This window comes from Neophocaena asiaeorientalis, unplaced genomic scaffold (assembly GCF_003031525.2).
Source record: "Neophocaena asiaeorientalis asiaeorientalis breed wild unplaced genomic scaffold, Neophocaena_asiaeorientalis_V1.1 scaffold629, whole genome shotgun sequence".
Lineage (NCBI taxonomy): Eukaryota > Metazoa > Chordata > Mammalia > Artiodactyla > Phocoenidae > Neophocaena > Neophocaena asiaeorientalis.
In genome coordinates this window covers 1,213,857-1,225,133 of record NW_020175468.1, presented here as the reverse complement: position 1 = coordinate 1,225,133, position 11,277 = coordinate 1,213,857, and the positions used below count along the sequence as shown (strand labels likewise).

Here is an 11,277-nt window from a genome sequence, read left to right as displayed (position 1 = left end):
GACACTAAGAGTTTTGAAAATTGTCTTCTTCGGAATATGGCGCCAGTGCAGTGCCTTTGCCTTCACACTCCTGCTCTGTGTGTCTCAGGGGCACCTTGAATAATGACGGGGATGTGGTGGGGTGCAGAGAGAACCCCTGAAGGAACTGCTCTGGGAAAGAAGAGCAGGGTCTTGGGGAGCATGTGGGCAGGTGATATTCCGTAACACCAGCTAAGATCTGCTCTGTATGGTCTCCTGGATCCAGGTTTGGTACTTGCACAGGTTGGTATAGACGCTGGGGTAACCAGGCTGGGCACAGTTCTCCATCCCCCAGGACACGAGGCCCTGGAGCTCTCCTCTGCACACCAGGGGCCCCCCGGAGTCACCCTGAGGGGGAGAGACAGAGATGGAGACATCCACAGACAGATGACCAGAGCCGTGGGCATGGAGAACCCGAGAGGCAAAGATGGGATGGGGGTGGGCTGAGACCCCTGGGCAGGGGCTCTGGAGATCTCAGCCCCTGGGCGTTGGGGTCGCTGGTTCCCACTCTGTCTCTGTCCCTTGGGCCCCTCTTCATCTTAGCTCTGTCTCTAGAAAACTATGTGTGTGTTTCCGCATCCCCTGTCTCTGGAGCCATTGCTCAGGGATGGATTAAGATCTCTAGAGGACCTGAGCCCGGCTTTCCAGGTACCTGTATGTGATGATGGCAATGACAGTGGTGATCAGAGCTCTGTGCTCTCTCCATGGACTAGCTCATCTCATTCCACCGACTAAGACCTGCTACCCCCACGGGACAGATGAGGAAATTGAGGTCCGGTACCCAAGGGCGAACGGTGTGGAGGCAGCCCGGCTATTACAACCTCTCTTGTTCTCTGTGTGTGTGGAGTTGGGGGGGTGTGGGCTCCCCGATCGTCATGTTCCTGCGGTCCTTTGGTACCTAAGTCCCTGCTCCAGACAATCCCGCTGCCCATGCTCTCCCTGGGCCTCACCTGACAAGAGTTCTTCCCACCTTGGGGGACCCCTGCACAGATCATGCCAGCGGTGATGGCTCCAGGATAGGCCCACTGACAATCCTGGCCCGAGGAGATGTTGATGTTCACGCATTGCAGAAACTTGGGGAACCTGGCTGCAGGGGCACCGAGGGGTTACAATGGAGTCTCCCCTCCACCCAGACCCAGGAGTCAGGGCCTGAGCCCCTCCCCCCTCAGACCCAGGATCCAGGCCCCCGGCCCCTCCCCCCTCAGTTCCAGCCCCCAACCCCTTCTCCCTCAAACTCAGACTCCAGACCCCCAGCCCCTCCTCCCTCAGACCCAGGAGTCCAGACCCCCAGTCCCTCCCCACTCAGACCCAGGATCCAGGCCCCCGGCCCGTCCCCGCTCAGCCCCAGGATGCAGACTCCCGCCCCTCTTTCCTGACGCAGGACTCTCACCGTTGGGACTGGATATTGTGCCCCAGCCCGACACGAGGCAGGAAGTCCCTGTGCTGGCACAGGAGCTGGCCAAGGCGATGGGCCTCACTGCCTTCCGCAGCCGAGCGGGCCGCTCCAGCTGTAGCAGCATCAGGTCGTTTTCGATGGTCCAGGGGTTGTAGTGGGGGTGTGGCACCTGGCGGACCACATGCAGCACCTGCTGTGTTACCTCCCAAATCCTCAGGTTGTGCTTTCCCAGGGCAACTCGAAGGTTCCTGGCCCATGACCCCCAAGAGTAGTGCCGCTCGGTATCTGACCTGGAGGCCTCTCCCCACCCTCCAGCGATGCTCCCTTCCCTGGTGATGAGTTTGCCTCCAGTCTAACCCTCCCTCTAACTGCAGGCTGAGTGCCTCCTGGCATCCTGTACACTTTCCCCCAGCCTCGGCTTTCTCTCTGGACCCGATCCTACCATTCTCCCCTTCCCCTTGTGGGCTGCACTTTGCCTTCTCACTTGGGTATCAGGTGATGGTTGAGTGGTCTTGTCTCTGTCCTAGGGTCTGCACCTGGATCAATACTCTGAGTTCTAAGTGAGACTCTGGGCTGTGGCTCTAGATCAGAATTGATATTCTGGAGTGTCCGTTCCAGTTACTCCATTGCTTCAGGGAGGCTCCATTCCAGTTCTAGCCTGGCCTTTGGACTCCACACATCCGGAACTTTTGACTCTAAGCCAGGAGCTGGGTTCTAGATTGAATCTGGACCATAGCACACTTTCTAGATACTGGTGTGAGCTCCAGTTTCTAGGTTGAGTTCTGGGTTCTTGATTAAGCTCTAGTTTATGACCTGGGTTGTAGACAACGGTTTGAGCTCTGTGCTCCAGTCGGGCTCAGGGCTCTAAACGCTGGTCTGCATTCTTGATTCTAGGTTGAGTTCTGTCTTGGATCAAATTACAGGGGGCTCTTGGTTCTAGACTCTGGTCTGAGCCCTTGACCTCAGGCCAGGCTCTGGGTTCTAGATGGAGCTCCAGGTTATGGTCAGGATCCCAGGTTCCAGATGTTGGTTCCCATTCTAGGGTCTGGGCCCTAGGTTCTACACTGAACTTTAGTTTATGACATTATATCTGGTTTATGGGCACTGGGTGAGCTTTTATCTGGACTTTGACTTCTAGTCTGGGGTCTGAGGTCCAGGTTTCAGTCTAGAATATGAGAAGGGCTCTGGGTTCAATATGAAGCTTTGGATTATGGTCTCCATTCTGGGATGTAGATGGTGGGTTGAGGTCTGGGTTCTAGGCTGCTCAGAGAGGAGCTGTAGACTAGACTCTGGATTAAATGTTGGATCTAGAACAAGCTTCAGGTTCTGTCTTTATCTTATGCTCTGAGCTGTACGCAGGTTTCTGGACTTATGGCTGGACTGTGGGTTCTGAACCTGACTCTAGATTCCAGGCAGTGTTCTGAGGGGAGTCCTGAGTTTCTGAAGGTAGACTGTGTGCAGAATTCAACCAATCCTCTGGAACAGACCCCTAATCTTAGTCTCTATGTAGAGCTTGGCCTCTGGATGGATCTCAGGTTATGTGTTAGATTCTAGATTCTGTGTGGGACTCTAAGCTTGTGTATGGGTTCTAAACGGTTGATCTGCTTTTAGAATCTAAACTGAGTTCAAGATTTATGACTGGATTCCACGTTCTGAGCCGGGTCTGTTGTTCTAAGCTCTTATCTAGACCCCAAACCAGGGTCCAGGTACTACACTGGGTTCTACACAGGGCTAGACTCTGGAATTCACTTGGCAGGAGAATAAAGAGGGGTTCACTCACGGATGGGCGCAGTGAGCAGCAGTGATGACCCATTCGTCAGACAGCAGGGACCCTCCACAGAGAAAACTACGGTGGGGACCTGCCAGTAGGGCTGCCTGCCATGGTTGGGAGTTCCGGATGCAACTGGAGCCACCGATTATCTTGTCCCCTTGGTTCTGTGCCATGGCTAGGAGAAGGCAAGGGTGAGGTGGAGTGGGGAAGGTAGATGAACAAATGCTCTCCATCTACCCCCAACTCTCTAGGATATCTGGAATCCACAAATCCCCCCTTTTCTGCCTAATCCTTAAACCACCCACCTTTATCTACCCCACCCTACATGAGATATGCCCAACACTGCCCCCATTATTGTCCCAACATAACCAGGGAATTTTCTGACACCCCCCCACCTCCAGGGCCACCTCATCCAGGGTCCTGATACAGCTATTACGCTTGACTCTGCTTTTCCATGAATACTTTCTGTCATCACTTCTCACAGTACAGCACAGTTCCACCCTGTAATCCTCCAACGCCTTCAGGGAGCTCCCTGTCCCTTCCCCAAACTCCTCACTCAATGTGACCCCCCAGGATCCACTATCTCTCCCCACACCCACTCTCCCTGCCGGGAGCTCAGCATCCCATCATCATTCCCACCATCATTTCTGGCAACACGTTGTCTTTCCCATATTAGTTCTTCCCTAACACAATCAAGAAGTGTCCTGCTGTCCTTTCTAATAAGACCCAGTCAAGACCTGATAGTTTTTCTCAATTCCTCTTTTATTTCTCCCCGTCTCCTACAACCCCCTGGACCCTGCAACCTCCTAATACCTCCACAACTTAGAACTTAGGCACCCCCTCCAGCGTGCTCCTCAGCCATGATCCCCAAACTACTCCCTGCCCCTTCTCATCAGGTCATCTGTGAGCACATCGGGTCCCCAGGACGCTTCCCCATCTCTTCTCAGAGTCCAGGCCCCACTGCCGTCTTACCTACAGCCAAGATCTGAAGTGCTGTCAGCAGGAAGAACATTCTGAGGGCTGCGGGTTGGATTCTGGCAGACGTAGAGAGAAAGTGAGGGTTAAGGAGGCTGCGAGAGACCCAGAAGTTATAGGTCAGAGACAGAGCGTCTTAGACAGAGACTAAGACCTTAGAGACATGGATGAGGGACAGAATAGAGGCCAGAAACCAGGAGGGCAGGGTCTGGGGGCTCCTTGGTGGCTGGAGAGAGGATGCTGAGATGGGTTCAGGTCCTGCCCTGATGTCTCCTGTCTGGAGGAGTGAGGAAGATGTCTTACTTCCTTGTCACTCATGGAGGCCTTTTATCTCTGGTCTGAGTAGCTGGTGCTTCTCCTCCCCCCTTCTGACTTTTTTTTTTTTTTATTGCCTACTTCCCATTCCAGGATAGGCTGCCCCATCTCTTCTCTCTCCTCTCTCACCAGAGAAGTAGTCCCAACTGTTAATGAGAACCCGCCTGCCTGGTAGGTGAAGGTGTTGCAATCTGGAAGGAATCCAGGGAGGGGGACCCCAGGGCAGGGTGGACGGGGTGGGGGTGGGAGAGAGTCCGAGAGGGAGGGACAGAGACAGAGAGAAGGGCTGCCATGGGAGGAGAGAGAATCTAGGAAATGTGAGAGAAGTAGCATATGAAGGTGGAGAGGCAGAGAAAGAGTAAGAGAAATACAGGCCAGAGAGAGAAGAGTCAGAGGCAGAGAGAATTTAGGGAGACGGACAAAGAGCAGATGAATATAGATGCGGAAGGGAGGCAGATAGAAAGAGACAAAACAGATGGGGACAGGGCACAGGGACAGACACTCATGGAGAGGTGAGTGTGGAAAAGTGAGAGACAGAAACAGAAAAACAGAGGGAAGAAGGGGGAGGCAGAATAGAAACAGGCACAGAGAAAGAGAAAAAAATGAAGAGAGAGAAAAGAGGCAGAGGTACCCCAACTCCAAACACACTCATACAGAATAATAGCAGTGATGATGAAAGGAGGCCAAGAGATGACAGATAAAGAAGTGGTGATAGAGGAACAGTGAGGCGGAGATGCAGGCCCAGGCAGGGGACAGTGGGGAGACGGAGGGAGAGCGGGACACAGAGGACACACAGCCGCAGAGGAAGAGAGAAGGGGGTGAGGGTGGGGAGCCGGCAGGAGACTGGAGGTGCTGGAGGCAACTGGTACCAAGTGGTCCTGTCTCCTAGGCTTTCTCACTTTGTGGTCCACACAGTCCTGAAGGGTGGGGGAGCAAGGGCCCCGGCAGGGAGTGAGGGCGGGGGCTCAGGGCAGAACTTGTGCCCCCCAACTCAGGCTCTGCAGAGAGGTCAGGGGAGAGTGGGATACAGGGACCCAGAGAGAGGGGGACAGAGACCCAGAGAAGGGGGACAGGGACCCAGAGAGAGGGGAACAGAGACCCAGAGAGAGGGGGACAGGTGGGGAATGGTTCCAGGCAGACAGAGGAGGGCCTGGGTTTGGGGGACTCATCCTAACTTTGGGCAGGGCTAGCTGGCCTCAGCCCCTCCCCCAGCCTCTTAAATTCCCTAATGGCTGCGTCTGTCTCTGGGCTTGGGCAGCCCATCCGGACCACCACGCAGCGACTCAAGAGGCCACGTCTCTGCACCCTCCCTCCCTCACCAACCCCGGGGCTTGCTCCCAAACCACTTTCTTCCCCTTTCCCCCTGGGCTGGTCTCTGCCCCTAGGGAGTCCCTGTGTGCCTCTGAATCCACATGCCCACCTAGCCCCCTGTGCGTGTCTGTTTCCCGTGAACTGGCTCTGCTGAGGGGCCTCGCTGCTTTGAACTGAAGGTCTTGGCTCAGGCCCTGGTAAACCAGAAGGGCGAGATGCACAAACAGAAACCCCTCTGAAGGCGTGGGGTGGCACGGGCAGCTGCTCTGTGAGCGTTCAGGTCCGCATCTTGATGCCATTGTGGTTACACGGATCTACACTTGGGATAAAATTACACAGAAACACACGTGCACATAGGTGCACGGGCAACTAGATGCATGTAGACAATGAACACCGAATGAGACCTGTAGTCCCGCCAATAGCGTGGTTCCCTCGTCGATTTCCCGACTCTGAGTTTGGACTGCAGTTATCTGAGCTGTCAGGCCTGGGGGAAGCCGGGGAAAGGGTATCGGGACTCTGTACTCTCTGTGCAGCTTCCTGGGAGTCTATCATTATTTCAAAATAAAGAATTAACAACAAAACAAATTCCTGGTAAGCGCAAGCCCTGCCCCCCCTCCATCTGAGCAGGAGGCTGTGATTTGGGGGACTCGTGGGGACCCTCTGCTGAGCTAGAAGGCTTAGGTAAACCTGAGATCTCCCTCTTCCTAGAAAGAACACTAGCTTGAGCACAAGGCCCCGGCAAACCCCAGGGATCGCAAGAAAAATGCTGGGGATGCAACCACAAATAGGGCTCAGTTAACTGCCTTATAGACGGAGATCCCTACCCTCCTGATGCTTCCATTGTGGAAGGAAAGGCAACCAAGCAAAAGAAAGTTAAATAAACACAATGTATACTATGACCAGTTATGAGTGCTAAGTGCTAAGGAGGAGGTCAGTGTCCGGGGAAGGCCTGACTGAGGGGATCTTTGAGCAGAGACCTGCAGGTTGTCAGGGATACTGGGGGAAGACTGTTCCAGACAGAGAGCAGCATGTGCAAAGGCCCTGAGGTGGAAGGAGGTCTGATGTGTCTGGGGACCAGTGAGGAGGCCAGTGTGGCTGGCGCAGCATGAGCTAGGGGAGAAAATAGAAGTAAACGAGGGTGGTGAGGTCGTGGAAAGTCCGGGCTCCGTGGGCTAGGGACTATCTTGGGCCCATTTTACAGTCTGAGAAACGGAGGCTGCGGGAAGGGGGAAGTGGCTTGTCCAAGGTTATCCAGCTGGTAAGCGCAGGAGGAAGCATACAAACTCCTGGACTCTCTGAATCCTCCCTCTGGTCTCCCGAGGTGATCTGAGCCTCAGTTCCATCCGAGCGCTAATTTGTGTGTCCAACACTGTCTTAACGCATTTTTCGTCAGTTAACTCATCCAACCCTTCCCAGGGTCTGGTGAGAAAGGTCCACTTATTATTCTCCACGTGCAGAAGGAGAAACGGAGACGCCCATCCAAGGTTACACAAAGCTGAGTGGTGGCACCACGACACAAACCCAGACAAAGAGCTCTTAACAACCTCAGGGATGCCCGAAAACAAAGGCGTGGATGGTGCAACTACCCAGCCGAGTGGTGGGATTAGCCCCAGACCAAAGGAGAGCCGCGTCTTCCCTTGCTCAGGAAGGAAGAAGGGGGAGTTTGCAGGTGGGGTGTGGGTCGGGTGGCCAGGCGTGGAGGGAGGGCTGGGCCAGGGAGGCGAGGATGCCCGGGCCAACTCATCTCAGCGGGCACCTGGTTGGGGAGGGGAGGACGGCTAGGAGGTTCCCAGGTGAGGGTGGTGATGAGGAATTTAAAGAGGCGCCCTCTGAGCAGCTGGATGATTTTGTTTTGTTTTCCTCCAGCAAAGGACAGTGGGAGGGGGTGTGGTAAAGGGGCAGAATGTAGGGGTAAACAGAGTGCAGAAAGAAGGGCCTTGGTAGAGGGAGGGCTGCACAGAGAGGGTCAGGGTGTCTTTGCGGTGGAAGAACAGGTATGGCAGAGCTCTGGAAGCATGGGAGGCTGTGGTCAGGGAGTGGGACGTGCGGTTTTGTGGTTTTAGAGGTGGAGCTCTTCTGATGGAGGTAGCAGCCAGGGTGTACCTGTGGGAATGGGTGATGGGGGAGGTGGTCTCCGGCCACCTGGAGGCTGAGGGACTGTGAAGCCAGGGGGTCCTCTCTCCTGGGGGCTCCTGACTCCCTGTCAGCAAATGCCTGTCTCTATCTCCATTTATAATACAAATCTGGCAGGTTGTCAAGGACTTTCCATACATTATCACACTTAATCCTCACAAGAGCTTTATGAGGTTAGGGTTAGTACCTAGTTAGTTAGTTAGTACCTAGGGTTAGGGTTAGGGTTAGTACCTAGTTAGTTAGTACCTAGTTAGTACCTAGTTAGTACCGCGTTAGAGATGAGGAAACTGGGTCTCAGGCAGAAGTCACTTGTGCAAATGGCATTAGCCGGGATTGGAAGCTGGGTCATCTGGCTGTTAAATGCCATGCTATTCTGTCTCCAAATCTGTCTCCATGTCATCGAGTGCGGGGAGTTCTCTGCTGGATCCTCGTGTCCTGGAACAGCCCCAGCGTCTGAGAGTTCGCGCAAAGAGTGTTTCTGGTATATGCAAATGGACCCTCACCTTGGGAATTTCCTGGTGGTCCAGTGGCTAGGACGCCACCCTTCCACTGCAGGGGGCATGGGTTCGATCCCTGGTCAGGGAACTAAGATCCCACAGGCTGCCAAAACAAAACAAAACAAAACAAACAAACAAAAAAGGACCCTCACCTTTGTCTTCTGTCCCCCATCAGCTCTTGGTTGGCAATTTCTCTAGTACCTCCTAAGTGTCACGTCTTGCTTAATTCCCCCATTGGCCCTGTGAGGGGCACACAATCACACCCATTCTACAGATGCGGAAACTGAGAGAAATGAGGTCAGTTGCCCAACAAGCAAGTGGTGGAGCTGGGATTGGAACCGCAGTCCATCTGACTCCATGCTCTTCTGCTGCTGATTTCCTGTGTCCCTTTGGTCACCCAAACTCTCTGGGTAGCCTCTTAGATGGCTTTGAGTCAGCACCTGAATCTGCTATATGCCAGGCAGCCTCTGCATACACACCTGCATGTCCCTGATGCCCCGTCAACAGCCAACGAACATCTCTGCCCCACCTCCCTCCATCTCCATCATCAATCACTTATTTCCCTTTGTTGGTGGTGACACCGTCCTCTCCCCAGTTGCTTCTGTCAAAAGCTGGGAGTGGTCCTTGATCCCTCCCTCACGCCCACTTCCTACTTTGGCAATCCACGTCACCTTAGTGTCAAAAGAGACACTGAATCCACCCAGTTACTTCCTCTCACTCACCCTTGTCCAAGCTACCCTTATATCTCACCTGGACAGGTGCGAGAGCGTCCAAGCTAGTCTCCCTGCTTCCACATTCACGTTCCCACCTGCTTCCACATTCACGTTCCCACCTCCCCCCACTCCTACCCCACACTAAGTTCATTCTCCACTTGACAGCCAATGTGTTCTTAAAATATAAAAAAGGATCATATTAAACCCTGCTTAAAGCCCATCTGTGATTTCCCACTGCAATTGTAATAAAACCTAAACACCTCCAAGGCACTCTGTGTCTGGCTTTATGTCCGCCTCTCCAGCCTCACCATTCCGTCACGCACTGTGCCTCAGAGCCCCTGGACTTCCTTGACTTTCTTGACATGGTAGGTGCCTTCCCACCTCAGGGCCTGTCTTTGCTGTTCCCTCTGCCCGGGACACGCGTCCCATCCCTCTGCCCACGATCACCTTCTCTAGAGTAGACATTCCCTTCTAGTTTCTATCTCAGCCCCTTGTTGGTTTCCTTCCTATGCCTCACTTCAATCTATAATTGCTTTATGTGTTTGCTTCCTTTTTTATTGTTGTTTTTTCTCTATGCATTTATCACCATTGGATGTCCCTCGTGTTTTATTTATCTCCTTTTCTGTGTAGTCTATCTCCCACAACTTGAGTGCCATCTCTGACAGGGCAGGGGGTTTTGCCTGCTTTCTTGGCTTCTGTTCCCTGGCACATAGTAGGTGCTCAGCGAACATTTATGGAATGAAGAAACATTTCTCTCACTCAGACTGAGACTTCATGAGGGCAGGGACATTGTCTAAGGTGTTCACTGCTGAATCCCTGGAGCCCACTCTGGTACCTGGCATGTGCAGGGGCTCTATGAAAACAGGCTGAATGAGAGTGGTTATTGAGAGCCTTCCTCTCCCCAGAATCTCTGCACCCAACGCCTCTACATCTTCAGACCTGACAGGAATCTCTAATTACCCAGCCCTGGGAGAGCACACACAGGGGGAAGATGGGGAAGCCCATCTTTCTGAGATTGGGCTCTAAATCCTTGCAGGGAAGAGTGCTTCTGACTCCCGGGGATGGTACCTTAAGGCGTGGGGAGCCTCATAAGTCCTGGTCCTTTCACAGACATTCGATAAGTATAAAGGACCCCTTGTGTTTAGGTAAGGGCTGCATTCACCAGGGCCCATGGGCTCCCAGACAGAGAGACCACTGAGGGCAGGGACAGGGGCTCACCCAGCTCTGTTCCCCCAGTGCCCCGTGCAGGGCCTGGCTCCTGGGAGGTGCCAGCAAATGTTGGCTTCGTGAATAAAGGGATGATCCTTTATCCCTCTTCTGCCCCAAAATCTCCTGACCTCCGCCTCAGCCAAAGCCCTGCTCCATGATGACTAGGCTTCTTGCCTGGGCAACACCCGTGCCCCACCCTCCTTGTTTACCAGGACTTTCTCCCTCAGAAAGACTCGGCCATGTTCACCACGGCCATCCGCCTAAGTGGCAAACATCTTTATTTTTGGTCAGCCTGTTTAGGAGAGGTTTCTCTTGTATCTACAGTTTTTGGGGATTAGGCAGGAGCTCTTAATACTTACAAAGCACACCCTAGAGTTTAGTAGGATTTCCAGACTTCTTAAATAGCCCTCATCTCTGTTCCCACCATTCCCACCCCCTAATGGTTTTGGCTTCTCCCCGGCCTCTTGGCCTTTAAGTCCCCCTCGCCCAGCCCCACCCCACAGTCCTCCTAGACACAGACCCAGAAGGCTCTTCCTGACACCCGGGGCGAGGCCTGTCTGCTCTAAACCCTTCCTGGTGCCCCGTCACCCCAGCGGGAAATCTGCCTTGTGCAATGGCATTCTGACCCTCTTGGGGGTGGGGGGGGGGACGCTGGCTGCCCTCACCAGCCCCTACCCAGGCGACCTGCACCAGAAGCAGCCATTCCGCCCGGTTCACGGTGTGTCCTTCCCTGCAGGCTTTCCACCTGCTGTTCTCTGGGCCGCAGGTGCACTCGTCCTCCTCCACCCTTTTCCCTGTGCTCATTCTTACTCATCTTCTCGGGCCTGGTTTAAATACTACCTCCTTCAGAAAGCGTTCTGTGACGCCCCACGCTAAGTTGGTCGCCCCACCTCTGGGCTCCCCTGTGCCCTTACTAACCCCCGCCGTGACACGTATCCC

At 54.0% G+C, this 11,277-nt stretch overlaps 1 protein-coding gene across 1 annotated transcript; it reads right to left on the bottom strand.

Annotated features, from left to right (window-relative positions):
- Nucleotides 1-210: 210 nt before the first annotated feature.
- On the bottom strand, nucleotides 211-4,478 carry KLK14 (kallikrein related peptidase 14). Its single transcript, XM_024768521.1, is given in 7 exon segments — nucleotides 211-366; nucleotides 969-1,105; nucleotides 1,409-1,662; nucleotides 3,195-3,360; nucleotides 4,158-4,208; nucleotides 4,211-4,219; nucleotides 4,355-4,478. Coding segments are annotated over 7 exon segments (897 nt in total).
- Nucleotides 4,479-11,277: the final 6,799 nt, after the last annotated feature.